Source organism: Chelonoidis abingdonii, chromosome 8 (assembly GCF_003597395.2).
Source record: "Chelonoidis abingdonii isolate Lonesome George chromosome 8, CheloAbing_2.0, whole genome shotgun sequence".
Taxonomy (NCBI): Eukaryota; Metazoa; Chordata; order Testudines; family Testudinidae; genus Chelonoidis; species Chelonoidis abingdonii.
In genome coordinates, this window is record NC_133776.1 from 24,592,581 (window position 1) to 24,610,398 (window position 17,818).

The 17,818-nt window shown below is 42.6% G+C and overlaps 1 protein-coding gene across 3 annotated transcripts in view; it reads left to right on the forward strand.

Moving 5' to 3' along the window:
• VEPH1 (ventricular zone expressed PH domain containing 1) overlaps positions 1-17,818 on the forward strand; it is a 175,518-nt gene that overhangs the window by 72,860 nt on the left and 84,840 nt on the right. For all 3 annotated transcript variants that reach the window (XM_032805515.2, XM_032805514.2, XM_032805516.1), the window contains exon 7: positions 10,913-11,133. In XM_032805515.2, coding sequence (XP_032661406.1) covers positions 10,913-11,133 — 221 coding nt within the window. The remainder of the gene's footprint in view (positions 1-10,912; positions 11,134-17,818) is intronic.

The following is a 17,818-nucleotide window of genomic DNA, read 5'->3' on the forward strand; positions in this document are numbered from 1 at the left end:
ACCAAAGGAAATAGCCTAATTTATTTTGATGGTGGTTTGCAGCAGAGATGTATAAGCAATAGAACAGCTACTACCTTGAGTACCACCCTGAGAGTCTCTGGATTAAGTTTAGAAGTGTGAGCAACAAGGGTGATTTTGTGGTGGGAGTCTGCTATAGAGCACCAGACCACGGGGATGGAAGTTTTCTTCTGGTAACTAACAGAAGTTACTAGATCACAGGCCCTGGTTGTCATGGGGGACTTCAATTACCTCAATATCTGCTGGAAGAGCAATACAGCGGTGCACAGACAATCCAGGAACTTTTTTGAAAGTGTAGGGGACAATTTCCTGGTGTAAGTGCTGAGGAACCAACCTAGGGCAAAGCTTTTCTTGACCTGCTGCTCACAAACAGGGAAAAATTAGTAGGGGAAACAAAAGTGGATGGGAAGCTGGGAGGCAGTGACCATGAGATGGTCGAGTTCAGGATCCTGACACAAGGAAGAAAGGAGAGCAGCAAAATACAGACCCTGGACTTCAGAAAAGCAGACTTTGACTCCCTCAGGGAACTGATGGGCAGGATCCCCTGGGAGAATAACATGAGGGGGAAAAGAGTCCAGGAGAGCTGGCTGTATTTTAAAGAATCCTTATTGAGTTTGCAGGAACAAACCATCCCAATGTGTAGAAAGAATAGTAAATATGTCAGGCAACCAGCTTGGCTTAACAATGAAATCCTTGCTGATCTTAAACACAAAAAAGAAGCTTACAAGAAGTGGAAGATTGGACAAATGACCAGGGAGGAGTATAAAAATATTGCTCAGGCATGCAGGAGTGAAATCAGGAAGGTCAAATCACACTTGGAGTTGCAGCTAGCAAGAGGTGTTAAGAGTAACAAGAAGGGTTTCTTCAGGTATGTTAGCAACAAGAAGAAGGTCAAGGAAAGTGGGAGCCCCTTCCTGAATGAAGGAGGGAACCTAGTGACAGAGGATGTGGAAAAAGCTAATGTACTCAATGCTTTTTTTGCCTCTGTCTTCACAAACAAGGTCAGTCCAGACCAGCACAGCATGGGGAGAGGTGACCAGTCCTCTGTGGAGAAAGAAGTGGTTCAGGACTATTTAGAAAAGCTGGACATGCACAATTCCATGGGGCCGGATGTTCTGCATCCAAGGGTGCTAAAGTAGTTAGTGGATGTAATTGCAGATCCATTGGCCATTATCTTTGAAAACTCAAGACGATTGGGGGAGGTCCTGGGTGACTGGAAAAAGACTAATGTAGTGCCCATCTTTAAAAAAGGGAAGAAGAAGGATCCAGGGAACTAGAGGCCAGTCAGCCTCACATCAGTCCCTGGAAAAATCATGGAGCAGGTTCTCAAGGAATCAATTCTGAAGCACTTAGAGGAGAGGAAAGTGATCAGGAACAGTCAGCAGGTATTCACCAAAGGCAAGTCATGCCTGACTAACCTAATTGCCTTCTATGATGAGATAACTGGCTCTGTGGATGAGGGGAAAGCTGTGAAGTGTTATTCCTTGACTTTAGCAAAACATTTGATACGGTCTCCCACAGTATTCTTGCTGGCAGGTTAAAGAAGTATGGGATGGACAAATGGACTATAAGGTGGATAGAAAACTGGCTAGATCATCGGGCTCAACAGGTAGTGATCCATGTCTAGTTGGTAGTAGGTATCAAGTGGTATGCCCCAAGGGTGGACTGGAGGATGGGGTGGACTGCACCCTCAGCAAGTTTGTAGATGACACTAAGCTGGGGGGAGTGGTAGATACGCTGGAGGGTAGGGATAGGATACAGAGGGACCTAGACAAATTAGAGGACTGGGACAAAAAAAACCTGATGAGGTTCAACAAGGACAAGTGCAGAGTTAGGATGGAAGAATCCCATGCACTGCTACAGACTAGGCACTGAGTGGCTAGGCAGCAGTTCTGCAGAAAAGGACCTAGAGGTTACAGTGGAGGAGAAGCTGGATATGAGTCAACAGTGTGCCCTTGTTGCCAAGAAGGCTAATGGCATTTTGGGCTGTATAAGTAGGGGCATTGCCAGCAGATCGAGGGACATGATCATTCCCCTCTATTTGACATTGGTGAGGCCTCATCTGGAGTACTGTGTCCAGTTTTGGCCCCACACTACAAGAAGGATGTGAAAAATTGGAAAGAGCCCAGTGGAGGGCAACAAAAATGATTAGGGGGCTGGAGCACATGACTTATGAGGAGAGGCTGAGGGAACTGGGATTGTTTAGTCTGCAGAAGAGAAGAATGAGGGGGATTTGATAGCTGCTTTCAACTACCTGAAAGGGGGTTCCAAAGAAGATGGATCTAGACTGCTCTCAGTGGTACCAGATGACAGAACAAGAAGTAACGGTCTCAAGTTGCAGTGGGGGAGGTTTAGGTTGGGTATTAGGAAAAACTTTTTCACTAGGAGGGTGATGAAGCACTGGAATGGGTTATCTAGGGAGGTGGTGGAATCTCCTTCCTTAGAGGTTTTTAAGGTCAGGCATGACGAAGCCCTGTCTGGGATGATTTAGTTGGTGACTGGTTCTGCTTTGAGTAGGGGGTTGGAGTAGATGGCCTCCTGAGGTCCCTTCCAACCCTGATATTCTATGATTCTATGATATCCACTGTGACAAAGCTCCGAGCCTGTTCTGGTGGGTCCCACGCTTCCTGATGGATACAGTTGCCTCAGAAGCTCGCTAAGGCCCTCAGTATGACTTCCCTTTCCCAGTATGACAGTAAAGGTTACAGCTTATTGAGCTATTTTCATCACAGGCCAATATGGGAGGTGGGAAGGTGGAATACCCACAGTCTCTAGTGCTCCTTACAGCTCCATAGGCACCGTTTGGTCTCTTGCCTGGACCAAAGTCTGTTTCTCCTTTCAAAGGGACCTCTGTAGATCATTTGGAGTGGGGAAGTGGGGGCGGGAAACCTGGGCCTGCCCTCTACTCTGGGTTCCAGCCCAGGGACCCTAATGATAGCAGCTGTTGGCGGCTTCCCTTCTCCACTGACGCTGCTTTGATTCTCTGGGCCACTTCCCCGTGGTCCCCTTTTCTAAGCTTCACCCTTACCTCAGGGTTCAGTAATGCTTCCTCTCCTCCAGCTCCTTTCACCTGGGTTCCCCTCAAGAGAACTGGAAGGAGAGCTTTTAAAGCAGTATAAGTGGGACCTTAATTAGTTCCAGCTGTCTCCATTAGCCTAACAGCCTTAACTGACCCTTTGTCAGTTAACTGAGGTCAGGTGCCGGTATTAACCTAACAACCTGAATTGGTTAAATTGGCATCAGGTGTCTTGGTTGGCCTGGAGTAGCCCTTGTTTGGCTATCCAGGGAACAGGGACCTGCTCATTCTCAGGTCGATATACCTGCCTTTCACTACCCTCTGATATCCTTAGTTTAGGCCCTTTGACCCCCCACACCTGTTCCTGTTGTTGTCTTTGTTGTCCCCCGAACTCAGTTGGGTTCCAGGTTTTGTGGCCTCCTCTGGGAGATTTAGGGCAAGGATTTCAGGATTTGACCCTTTTTGGGTATAGACTGTAAAGGTAGATAGAAAGTAATGTAATGCCTTCTAACTGCGGGAAGCAACTTCTTGTGCCATACTAAAATATATTGAGTACCCAGATAGTTTAGGTAGAACCCCTAAAGAGATGAGATCTTGCTAGAAAAGCCTAATACATCCCCTGAGATGTAAGTCTGCCCTCCTTTCACCCACACAGATTCCACTGACTTTAGTGGGGGCCTCATGTATGAATCTGAAGGCAGAATTTGACCCCTAATTGGCAATTTTTCAAAAGGAAAGCATCTCCAGTTTGGGTGGGAAAGTCAATTGGACGTTTTTAGGAATCCTACAAATGCAGAGTGTTTTGAGCCAATACTGTTTTCAGCTCACCAGTGTAAATCTGGAGTTACTCTGGGTTTCTTTTCTAGTTTTCTGATCTTGCTTGATTCCACACAGCGAATATTTTTAGAATGTTGCCGATCTTGATTTCTTTATTTTAAATCTTTCCCCGTCACAGGTAATGTAATACCATAAAATGCCACAGATGCTTTTGGTAAAGCACATAAATATACAAAATAATCAAGCTTAAAATAACAGTGGTTATTTATATCTAAATACATTTTATGAGGAGTTTTTCATCTAAATTGTGGCAAAGATAATGGCTGCTTTCATGCTGAATTTTTTCACTGTAATTTTGCCTTGAATAATAATAACATATTATATTACTAGCTACGGTTTATTGTTCTACCCCTTTCTGGGCAAACAGCAGCATTTTAGCGTTGCTGGAGTCATTCCAGCTGGAACACAATATCACGAAAATGGTGGAAACTTCCATTCCAGTTATGTCTGCTGCAAATATTGTTTAGGAAACAAAAAATGTGTGTTAGATGTTAACTGAGCCCTTGTTTATCTCCTAAAGGGAGGAATGTCTTCTAAATAAATTAGTGAATATATACCAAAAAGTTAAGATCTCTGACCCATAAAGAAAAAAGACACTGAGTCAGACTATAGCTTTCCAACAGATAGATTAACTGACAGTGGTTTTGCTGAAGTCTCTGCAGTATTTTCATGTCCCAACTGTATTGGAAATTATTATTTTCTTCCATTCTTAAATAGCCCAAGAAGAACAGACATGACATAGAATCATAGAATATCAGGGTTGGAAGGGACCTCAGGAGGTCATCTAGTCCAACCCCCTGCTCAAAGCAGGACCAGTTTCCAACTAAATCATCCCAGCCAGGGCTTTGTCCAGCCTGACCTTAAAAACCTCTAAGGAAGGAGATTCCACCACCTCCCTAGGTAACCCATTCCAGTGCTTCACCACCCTCCTAGTGAAAAAGTTTTTCCTACATCAACCTAACACCTCCCCTCATGCCAACTTGAGACTATTACTCCCTTGGTTCGTGTCATCAGGGGTACCCACTGAGAACAGTCTAGATCCATCCTCTTCGGAACCCCCTGTCAGGCAGTTGGAAGCAGCTATCAAATCTCCCCTCTTCTGCGTGCTTCTGCAGGCTAACAATCCCAGTCTCCCTCAGTCCTCTCCTCATAAGTCATGTAGCTCCAGCCCTTCCTAATTCATTTGTTTGCCCTCCGTGTTGGACTCTTGCCAGTTTTTCACCATCCTTCTATGTAGGGTCTGTGGGGCCAGGAAAACTGGAGACAACAGTACTCCAGATAGGCTCTCAAGTCCGGTGAGTGAGATGTGGGAGTCGTTTTTATGACCGGGAGTGTGGGTGTGACGGGGTGGGCGGTGATGGAGATCCTGTAGATGGATCACGTCCGTCGATCTGCTGGCAATGCCCCTACTTATACAGCCCAAATGCTGTTAGCCCTACTTTGGCAACAGGGCACACTGTTGACTCATATCCAGTTTCTTGTCCACTGTAACCCCTAGGTCTTTTTCTGCAGAACTGCTGCCTAGTCATCGGTCCCTAGTCTGTAACAGTGAATGGGAGTTCTTCCGTCCTAAGTGCAGAAGTCTGCAGTTGTCCCTTGTTGAACCTCATCAGGTTTCTTTTTGTCCCAGTCCTCTAATTGTCTAGGTCCTCTGTATCCTATCCTTACCCCCAGCATATCTACCACTCCTCCCAGTTTAGTGTCATCTGCAAACTTGCTGAGAGTGCAGTCCAAGCCATCCTCCAGATCATAATGAAAATATTGAACAAAATTGCCCCAGGACCGACCTTGACCACCCTTGAAAATGTCATTACACTGAAGTACACTGGAAGTATTTTTCAGCTAATTTTGGGGACCAAAGAAGAAATTTGGATTCTGCTAACAATGTGTATTATTTATTTACTATAAATCCTGAAAGCAAATTTCTTCCTGGTTTTAATAAAACGTTACAAAGAGTGTACTGAGTAGCCTGTGATTCAATATGAACTACACCCATTTACACCAACGTGGATTGTCGCTGGAGTTTGTTTCATTGGGACCTGGCTAGTACTGCTGCAATTTGTGGTTTCTGTGCACTTTTCTCAATACTTGTCCTCTAATGTTTTGATGAATGTGGAGTTTGAATGTATTACAGTCAAGAGAGTTATCCTAACAAAACAGAGAAGCCTTGGAACATTCTCATGGAGATAACTTTGGGATCTGATATAATAAAATTATATATATCACTCACAAACTTCACCACCAATACTAATCTATAAGAACAAAATTTATACTGTTAGTTTCTTATTTAGATCACATTGAAGGATTTTCTCTGTATTCGCCAGATTGGCAGCGTTCCGACAAAGACTATTAATATCTGCATTACCCAAGGAATTAATATTAGGATCTGCAACAGTGTCACAGCATTAACATATATGGATCATGATCCTGCTGTCACTGAACTGAATGCCCAAACTCACACTGTCTCATTGGAAGCGAAGAGCCGCGCAAGATTGATAGTAGTGTTTGATAGAAGAGTGTCTACTCATTGATGGTACACATACAGGGTGGAGACTGGTTAGTTTAGAGACCGCTAAAGTGTTAAATGCAATAGCCCCCAATCAGCTCTGAGCCCAGTAAAATAGTGAGACACTTTAATAATCCTTTAAAAAAAAACGGACATTCACATGGGAAAACTTTAAGGGAATGCATAACTAAAGTGATAATGCTTTTTTATGCTATTCAGCTGCTGGTTGCACTTCATACAGTCCTTTTAAATGTTCTACAGTTATGCAAATGAACTACCGGCTGTTTAACTGCACATAGCGGTTTTCACCTAAATTGTGCATTTCCTTAAAGTTATTAAGGGAAGATTTTCTAAGTTAATGTCTATTTTGGCCCTGATCCTCTAAAGCCCTTTACAGCACTTTGATAGTGTAAAGCGGCCTTAAAGAAGTATCAACCTTTATGCTGCCAGAGAGCTTTAGTGTAAATGACAAACCAGGCCCATCATGAGAAGTACATTCCTGCCTGAAGATGTTACAGCATAAGAACAACAAGTGGAGGGGAAACACAGGAGAGAAAGGTAAACAGATTTCCTAAGTTCACACAGCAGACCGTGGCAAATTCAGCCGATAGAACCCATATCTCCTGATTCCTCTTCGATGTCCCTACTGCCTCTGGGCCAGGCGCGCAGCCACTCTGCAATGCTTCACGGTCCTTCCAGTCCTTCTCTTCCCTGAATGCTAGGTCGTGTTATTTGTCAGGCCAGCATAGATAATATAGAATAGAAACTAACTGTATGTAAAAATGTCACTAGTTGATGCAATTGTCCTTTTCTAGTAATCCAGGAAACAACCAGTGAACATTGCTTTGTGCTTTTCTCAGTAAGATACCACACAGTGGGCTTTAGTTTTAAGCAAATATTAAAAGCATTCATTTTAAAATGATTTATCTCTCTTAATGGATAGAGAGAGCAGGATGTGTCTGATCTATTTGGTAAATCAGCTGGCAACATGGAGCACTCGTTTCACCATATTCTTCTGCTGGAGTTAAGAACATCACTGACACCTCTCAAATATTCTGGGCAACCAGAGCAAGATATCTACCGTAATGAGGTAACAGTTTCACTGCCATAGCCAAGCTTTCTTATCCGACAACTGGAAAACGACCCCACATTAGGAAGCAGGTAAAACCAATTCTGTTATTATTTATATCTGATAAGTGGAGACATTTGTCACGCTGTGAGAGTGAACAAGAGTATACAATTATGCTAAATGTACTCAATTAATAATGAGCTAACATACAAGTACCTGCAGGAACTTCAGTAAAATCAGTATATCAAATGTCTTCTACCATCACTGTAGGCTGCTGTCTCTAAACTGACTTTCAATCAATTAGTATCAAAATTGGATGCCATTCTAGAAGGCCTGCTCTAGTTCAAACAGGGTTAGTGCAGAAAGCACTTATTTAGATCATAGACTCTAGGACTGAGAAGACCTCGAGAGGACATCGAGTCCAGTCCCTGCCCCTCATGGCAAGAACAAGTACGTCTAGACCATCCCTGATACATTTATCTAACCCACTCTTTAATATATCCAAGAGATGGAGATTCCACAACCTCCCTAGGCAATTTATTCAGTGTTTAACTACTTGACAGTTAGGAACTTTTTCCTAATGTCCAACCTAAATCTCCCTTGCTGCAGTTTAAAGCCCATTGCTTTCTTGTTCATTCATTAGAGGCTAAGGTGAACAAGTTTCTCTCTCTCTCCTGATGACACTCTTTTAGATACCTTGAAAACTGCTATCATGTCCCTCTCAGTCTTCTCTTTTTGAAACTAAACAAAGCCAATTCTTTCAGCCTTCCTTTCTAGGTCATGTTCTCAAGACCTTAATCATTCTTGTTGCCCGTCTCTGGACCCTCTCCAATTTCTCCACATCTTTCTTGAAATGCAGTGCCAGAACTGGACACAAATACTCCCAGCTGAGGCCTAACCAGTGCAGGGTAGAGGCCGAAGAATGACTTCTCGTGTCTTGCTCACAACACACTTGTTAATGCATCCAGAATCACGTTTGCTTTTTTTGCAACAGCATCACACTTTGGCTCATATTTAGTTGTGGTCCACTTAACCCCTAGATCCTTTTCTGCCATACCCTTCCTAGACAGTCTCTTCCCATTCTGTATGTGTGAAACTGATTGTTCCTTCCTAGGTGGAGCACTTTGCATTTGTCTTTATTTAAACTTCATCTGGTTTACCTCAACTTTTCTCCAATTTGTCCAGATCATTTTGAATTTATGACCAAATGATTTGGCCAAAATTCTATAGCCTATGTTATGCAGGAGGTCCGACTAGATAATCAGAAAGGTCCCTTCTGGCCTAAAACTATGACTCTAGGAAGCAGGGGTGTACCAGTATCTATTCTATTTTGCAGCCTCCAAAATACACCAATATGGTGAGAGGAGGATTGCCCCCATGGTGAGAGGGGAAATGCCCCTACTTATACAGCCCAAAATGCTGTTAGCCCTACTTGGCAACAAGGGCACACTGTTGACTCATATCCAGTTTCTTGTCCACTGTAACCCCTAGGTCTTTTTCTGCAGAACTGCTGCCTAGTCATTCGGTCCCTAGTCTGTAACAGTGAATGGGATTCTTCCGTCCTAAGTGCAGAAGTCTGCAGTTGTCCTTGTTGAACCTCATCAGGTTTCTTTTGTCCCAGTCCTCTAATTTGTCTAGGTCCCTCTGTATCCTATCCTTACCCTCCAGCATATCTACCACTCCTCCCAGTTTAGTGTCATCTGCAAACTTGCTGAGAGTGCAGTCCAAGCCATCCTCCAGATCATTAATGAAAATATTGAACAAAACTGGCCCCAGGACCGACCCTTGACCAACCCTTGAAAATGTCATTACACTGAAGTACACTTGGAGTATTTTTCAGCTAATTTTGGGGAACCAAAGAAAGAAATTTTGGATTCTGCTACAATGTTGTTATTTTTATTTACTATAAATCCTGAAAGCAAAATTTCTTCCTGGTTTTATAACAACTTACAAAGAGTGTACTGAGTAGCCTGTGATTTCAATGGAACTACACCCATTTACACCAACTGAGTTTCTGTCCTGGAGTTTGTTTCATTGGACCTGGCTAGTACTGCTGCAATTTGTGGTTTCTGTGCACTTTTCTCAATACTTGTCCTCTAATGTTTTGATGAATGTGGAGTTTGAATGTATTACAGTCAATGGAGTTATCCTAACAAAACAGAGAAGCCTTGGAACATCTCATGGAGATATACTTTGGGATCTGATATAAATAAATATATATATATACACACACAAACTTTCCGACACTATATTTCTATAAGAACAAAATTTATATATGTAGCTTTTATTACACTTGGAGATATTACCAATTGCAAGGAGGAAATCCCAGCGTATCTTCAAGAGAAAACTATAATATCTGCATTACCCAAGGAATTATATTAGGATCTGCAACAGTGTCTACAGCATTAACATATATGGATCATGATCCTGCTGTCACTGAACTGAATGCCCAAACTCACACTGTCTCATTGGAAGCAAGAGCAGGCGCAAGATGATAGTAGTGTTTGATAGAAGAGTGTCTACTCATTGATGGTACACATACAGGGTGAGACTGGTTAGTTTAGAGACCGCTAAAGTGTATAAATGCAATAGCCCCCCAATCAGCTCTGAGCCCAGTAAAATTAGATGGGAGACACTTTAATAATCCTTTAAAAAAAACAGACATTCACATGGGAAAACTTTAAGGGAATGCATAACTAAAGTGATAATGCTTTTTATGCTATTCAGCTGCTGGTTGCACTCATACAGTCCTTTTAAATGTTCTACAGTTATGCAAATGAACTACCGGCTGTTTAACTGCACATAGGGCTTTTTCACCTAAATTGTGCATTTCCTTAAAGTTATTAAGGGAAGATTTTCTAAGTTAATGTCTATTTTGGCCCTGATCCTCTAAAGCCCTTTACAGCACTTTGATAGTGTAAAGCGGCCTTAAAGAAGGTATCAACCTTTATGCTGCCAGAGAGGCTTTAGTGTAAATGAAAACCAGGCCCATCATGAGAAGTAATTCCTGCCCTGAAGATGTTACAGCATAACGAACAACAAGTGGGAGGGGAAACACAGGAGAGAAAGGTAAACAGATCTTCCTAAGTTCACACAGCAGACCAGTGGCAAATTCAGCGATAGAACCCATATCTCCTGATTCCTATTCCGATGCCCTACCCTCTGGGCCAGGCTGCCACTCTGAAGACAATGCCTTCAGGAATTTGTCCTTCCAGTCTTTCTCTACAGCTGTAAATTGTAGGTCAAGTGTATTGGTGTCAGGCCAGCATAGATAATATAGAATAGAACTAACTGTATGTAAAAATGTCACTAGTTGATGCAATTGTCCTTTTCTTAGTAATCCAGGAAACAACCAGTGAACATTGCCTTTGTGCTTTTCTCAGTAAGATACACACAGTGGGCTTTAGTTTTAAGCAAATATTAAAAGCATTCATTTTAAAATGATTTATCTTCTCTTAATGGATAGGAGAGAGCCAGGATGTGTCTGATCTATTTGGTAAATCAGCTGGCCAACATGGAGCACTCGTTTCACCATATTCTTCTGCTGGAGATTAAGAACATCACTGACACCTTCTCAAATATTCTGGGCAACCAGAGCAGAGATATCTACCGTATGAGTAACAGTTTCACTGCCATAGCCAAGCTTCTTATCCGACAACTGGAAAACGACCCCACATTAGGAAGCAGGTAAAACCAATTTCTGTATTAATCTTATATCTGGATAAGTGGAGACATTTGTCACGCTGTGAGAAGTGACAAGAGTATACAATTATGCTAAATGTACTCAATTAATAATGAGCTAACATACAAGTACCTGCAGGGAACTTCAGTAAAATCAGTATATCAAATGTCTTCTACCATCACTGTAGGCTGCTGTCTCTAAACTGACTTTCAATCAATTTAGTATCAAAATTGGATGCCATTCTAGAAGGCCTGCTCTAGTTCAAACAGGGCTTAGTGCAGAAAGCACTTATAGATTCATAGACTCTAGGACTGGAAGAGACCTCGAGAGGACATCGAGTCCAGTCCCCTGCCCTCATGGCAAGAACAAGTACGGTCTAGACCATCCCTGATAGACATTTATCTAACCCACTCTTAAATATATCCAGAGATGGAGATTCCACAACCTCCCTAGGCAATTTATTCCAGTGTTTAACTACTCTGACAGTTAGGAACTTTTTCCTAATGTCCAACCTAAATCTCCCTTGCTGCAGTTTAAGCCCATTGCTTCTTGTTACTATCAATTGAGGCAAGGTGAACAAGTTCTCTCTCCTCCTGATGACATCTTTTAGATACCTGAAAACTGCTATCATGTCCCTCTCAGTCTTCTCTTTTTGAAACTAAACAAGCCAATTCTTTCAGCCTTCCTTTCTAGGTCAGTTCTCAGACCTTAATCATTCTTGTTGCCCGTCTCTGGACCCTCTCCAATTTCTCCACATCTTTCTTGAAATGCAGTGCCAGAACTGGACACAATACTCCAGCTGAGGCCTAACCAGTGCAGGGTAGAGCCGAAGAATGACTTCTCGTGTCTTGCTCACAACACACTTGTTAATGCATCCCAGAATCACGTTTGCTTTTTGCAACAGCATCACACTGTTGACTCATATTTAGCTTGTGGTCCACTATACCCCTAGATCCTTTTCTGCCATACTCCTTCCTAGACAGTCTCTTCCCATTCTGTATGTGTGAAAATGATTGTTCCTTCCTAGGTGGAGCACTTTGCATTTGTCTTTATTAAACTTCATCTGGTTTACCTCAGAACTTTTCTCCAATTTGTCCAGATCATTTTGAATTATGACCAAATGATTTGGCAAATTCTATAGCCTATGTTATGCAGGAGGTCCGACTAGATAATCAGAAAGGTCCCTTCTGGCCTTAAAACCTATGACTCTAGGAAGCAGGGGTGGTACAGTATCTATTCTATTTTGCAGCCCCAAATACACCAATATGGTGAGAGAGAGATGCCACCATGGTGAGAGGAGGATTGCCACCATCAGAAGGGCTGAAAAGCAGTTAAATGGTTAAAGGACTAATAACAATTACAGAATAGGAGACATCAAGGTCTTTTAAAGGGTGGAATAATTTCACTAGGGAAGTGCTGGACGCCACGTCATTTGAATCAGTTATATTGGTTGAGCAAAACACTGAAGAATATGAACAATCTGAAGTTGGCAAAGGGCTGGAGCAGATTTAGTAGAGCTTTCCCCACTCTACTTTGTGATTCCCAATCAAACATGAAGAACCAGTCAACCATACAGCAGTAAGGGAGGAGTAACAAAATATTCTTTAGGACCATTACAGCAATACCAAATATTGATCCGCTTATACACTTATATGTTGCTCAGTGTTTGGGCACTCCTTTTTCTAAGGTATTTGTTCCTTCTCCTATATTGCCATTCCTAATATTTGATTCTCTACCACACTACATTGATGACATCTTCATCATCTGGACCCATGGAGAGACTGGAAAATTCCACCACGATTTCAACAGCTTCACCCACCATCAACCTCAGCTGGACCAATCTACACGGAGGTCAATTCCTAGACACCACGGTGCAAAAAGTGATGGTCACATAACACCACACCTGTATCCGAAAACTACCGACCGCTATGCCTATATAACAAAACCTGTAGGAGAAACAACTCTTCAACTCCTGCACACTAAGCAATACCTTAAGGTGGCCATCCTGCAGCAAAAAACTTCAGGACCAGACTTCAAAGAGAACTGCTGAGCTTCAGTCATCTGCCAAATTTGACACCATCAGCTCAGGATTAAACAAAGACTGTGAATGGCTTGCCAACTACAAAACCAGTTTCTCCTCCCTTGGTTTTCACACCTCAACTGCTAGAACAGGGCCTCATCCTCCCTGATTGAACTAACCTCATTATCTCTAGCTTGCCTGCATATATATACACCTGCCCCTGGAAATTTCCACTACATACATCTGACGAAGTGGGTATTCACCCATGACAGCTCATGCTCCAAAATGTCTGTTAGTCTATAAGGTGCCACAGGATTCTTTGCTGCTTTTACAGATCCAGACTAACACAGCTACCCCTCTGATACTTGACACGGATCATAGTATCTCATACTAATATGGTCATCTCAGGAAACATCTCAGGATATGATAGAGGTCTATAAAATCATGACGGGTATGAAGAAAGTGAATAAGGAAGTTTTATTTACTCCTTCACAAAACACAAGACCCAGGGCTCACCCAATGAAATTAACAGGCAGAGGTTTAAAACAAACAAATGAAGTAGTTCTTCCCACAACACACAGTCAATCTGTGGAACTCATTGCCGGGGATGTTGTGAAGGCCAAAACTATAACAGGGTTCAAAAAAGAATTAGATAAATTCATGGAAGATAGGTCCATCAATGGCTATTAGCTAAGATGGTCAGGGATGCAACCCCATGCTCTGGTTGTTCCTAACCACTGACTGCCAGAAGCTGGAAGTGGACAATATGAGATGCATCACTCAATAATTGTCCTGTTCTGTTCATTCCCTCTCAAGCACCTGGTATTTGCCACTGTCAGAAGACAGGATACTGGGCTACATGGACCATTGGATTGATCCAGTGAGGCCATTCTTATACTCTCAGTGAAAGCAAAAAAAAATATTTTACATAATTTGATCCATCCAGCAATTTTTTTAAATGGCCAAGTGACTAACTCTGCACAGTTGTTAGACTGTTTTACATGATTTGATATGTCCAGCTTTCAAAATAAAAAAACAATAAACCAGCTAAACATCTTCTGTTCAGTTGTGGCTCACAGACTGAGAGTAGTGCTCCCCATTTCGTGTACTTTGATGAAAGGGACACTAGGAAGGATTTAAAGCACAAAACATGACCTACAGTACTGTCCCTCACCTTTCCATCATAGAGAAATCAAATCAGAAACAACTACTGCTAGTTTTTTCTAGGCAATAGCAGTAACTCCATTCCCAGAGCTCGGCTGAAATCAGTCAGGGAGGCTGATATGTGCCATCTTAGCTTCACTGGTGCGGGGGTGGGGCAACTCCATAACTCTTCCCTCATTCCTCCTCACCCTTACTTAGGGAGAGTAGCTAAGAAGATCACTTGATTAATAAATACATCTCTATTGCTGTTAGCCCTTGTCTCACAGCCCTTGATTCAGAGAGCATGTGACCCCTGCACCATGTGAAGAGCTGATGTAAAGAGCGCCACAAAGGGAGATATTTGCAGTGGACACCAGGAAGTTTGATCTGTCCTACAAAACACAGAAACTATGCTACATATTGATGAATGCCTTCTATTGGCACCTTAGCTAGTAACGCTTCACTTCTGTACAAACATAGAGTTCTCTCATAACATCTCCCATCTTATCATGGCAACTGGTGGACAATATGAGGCCTTGCAGGGCTAGTCACAATCTTAGCTCAAAAGTGTGTCTCTTTCATCAACAGAAGTTGGTCCAGGAAAAGATATTGGCTCCCTATGACCTTTTGGGGTGTAATCCACACCAGAGAGGGGCTGTGTAACTCCTGCCCTGAACCTTGAGTGCCTTACAATGCCTTGCTGCTGTAGCTCCCACCTGCGCTGCTCACAGCCTTCCATCACACTCTGAGTGTCTGTGTATAGCTGTAGCCTGCCAGCATGCTCTAGTCACACTCTGGCTTCTACCAACCTCAGTTACCACATGCAGGGTAACCCCAACCCACTCCCAGACACAGATTTTCCCTCCAGAAATGTGTATTCTGTATTACACTGTCCAACCCTCTCCTGGACAGTTCACATAACAAAGGTCCATTGTCCCCGTAAGGGAATAATTTACAACAACTTGCCATCTTAAATGGAGTTACTCACACAGTTCACAACACTGGATTAATTTTGATTAAGGAACAAAAAAAGGTTTATTTAGCTACAAAGAAATAGGTTTTAAGTGAGTACAAGTATTAAGGCATTAAAATCAGAAATGGTTATAAGAAAAATAAAGATAAAATGCTTCCTACTCTAAAACTTTACAAACTAAGCTTAGTTTAAGGTAAAATTCTTACCATATGCTTCCAACAGCATTACTGACCAATCTTCTGGTCAGGTTGCCTCCCAAAGTTAAAGAACTGGATTTTTTTTGTCTTTTTGGGTTTAAACGGAACAAACATAGCTACAATAACACTACTAAAGCACTAGGGGGCAGACCTGACTGCTGGGAGGTCTCAAGCCTCCAGAACACAGGGTGGGGGGAGCTGCCCAGCAGGTTCTGAAGTCTGTGCTCTGGGTCCCCTCAACTTCATGTGCAATCCTCAAAACCTGCTTATCACCTCACCTGATTTTAAGGGATCTCACTCCTGACATCTAGGGGTGAAATCCTACCTCCACTGAAATCAATGGGGGTTTTGCCAATGACTTCAGTGAAGTCAGGATTTCACCTCTAGATCCTAAGTCTGTTCTTTGAGTCCCCGAAACCTAGAACCCAGTAATGAATAACCATTAGTGCTCTGTTTCTTCATGACCTGCTGGCTGGAATCCTCCAGGGACAGGGCAGGGTGAATGTGGCACAGACCCTTTAAATCAAGCCAGTCTCCGAAGCCAGTTGGCCTTATTTTCCCTATGCTCTGGTTCTGGGGGCTCAGAGTGCAGCCTTTGAAGCCAGCTGACTTTGGAGAACTGGAGCAGGGCCTATGAAGCCTGCTGGTTAACTATGGAGAAGTTGCTTATAGCTTCTTATTGATCCACTGGGGTTGGGGAACCCGGAACACTGTGAAGAGGGACAGTGCAATCCCAGGTAACCTGGGGCCAGAGGCACAGACATGGCACAAAGCTCTGTGTCTTAGCCCTGCCCTCATTCAAAGAGGTGGTGGCAGGGAGCTCTCTTGTCTCCAAACAGACGGAGAGACTGGTGTGGGGCCCCTCGTCGTCCCCTCCCCTCACACACACATACCAGGAGTGGCAACAGAAGTTCATTCTTTTTGCTAAAGAGATGGTGGTGGCAACAAGGGGTTCTTCTAGTATTTACCCCAGCGGTTTAGCTATATTTGCTTGGGTTTGGGGGCCCCTTGACTTCCTGCCCCACAGAGCCCTCTGCTTGCGTGGTGTTATCAGGTTACCCCAGAGTAGTAGGTCTTAGAGTAAATATCCCATTGAGATGCATGGGGCAGTTCCCACCTCTTAGAGCAATTGTTTCAGACTGAGGCAGACATCACTGTATTTGTGACATTTGCGTTGCATTTTCAAGTTGTCCTTAGTAATCATGAAGACGACATTTTTTTAAAAAATAAAGAAAGCTAAGTGTCTGATGTAATCACATGACTCCAGGAGCTGAGGCTCTAGGTGCAAATCTTAAATGCCTATGCCTTAATCTGGCCCTGCCAGAGAATGTAACCAAAATTCATTTAACTAAAAGTTCAGGCTAAAAGTGAGGTAGTATGTTTTATCAACTGAGTTTAGTCCAAAAGATAAACTGAAAAGCCTACAGGAACAGTTACTGAAATTGCCCCTTTCCCTGCAAGTTAGTATTTGCCAAATGGACAAAATAAATAGGTAGAAAGTGTTTTCAAATAAGGTTTTCTAACCCTGCACCACCAGCACTACCAACCTCTTTCTAATGCACCTCGTAAGAAACTTTGAGAGTTCCAGTATTTGTCCCACAGTGGATAGTTCAAAAGATATTTAGTGTAGTTTACAGCAAAGATACACTAGTTGCTATTTTTACTGAGAGCTGTATAAATACCGTTACGTGGTATGTGACAGGTCAAGTGGACAGAAAGGGAAACTACTTCTATGATAAAATTCAACACAGATGTCTTCAAGCTCATAAATGTGAGGAATGGCCTTGGAGGCATGATAATGAGTGGAAGCCAAAATGTTGGGGTCATTCAAGAAACAATTAATTGACATTCTGGAGAGAGTTAAATAGTAAAAAAGAGAAGACCCCCCATGGAACTGAATTATTTTTAAGGAAAGCTGTGAGAAATTTATACAACTCACCTGCTGAGAAAATGCTTGGTCAAAAAATAGATCTGAGGCCCAGATTTGTAAAGGTATTTAGGGGTTGCTGCTGTGCTCAGTGTTGCAATGCCTAACTGATTGAGGATCCTAAGACTCATTTTCAAAAGTGATTTAATCACTTAGGAGCCTAAATCTCATTGACATTGATGGGATGTAGGCTCCTAAGTGCCTAAATTGCTTTTGAAAATGAGTTTTAGGATCCTCGGGCATTGCAGTGCTGAGTTTAGCAACACCTAAACACCTTTAAAAGTCTTGGTGCTCACTCTTATAAACAGTTTATTAAAGTCACTAGAGAATATAACTGGAAACAGAAAGTAAGTCCATGTGACATAAAATGCACGTGTTGGAAACTAGTCCAAGAGTAACTAAAGGGGAATGATAATGCCTGTTGTCATTT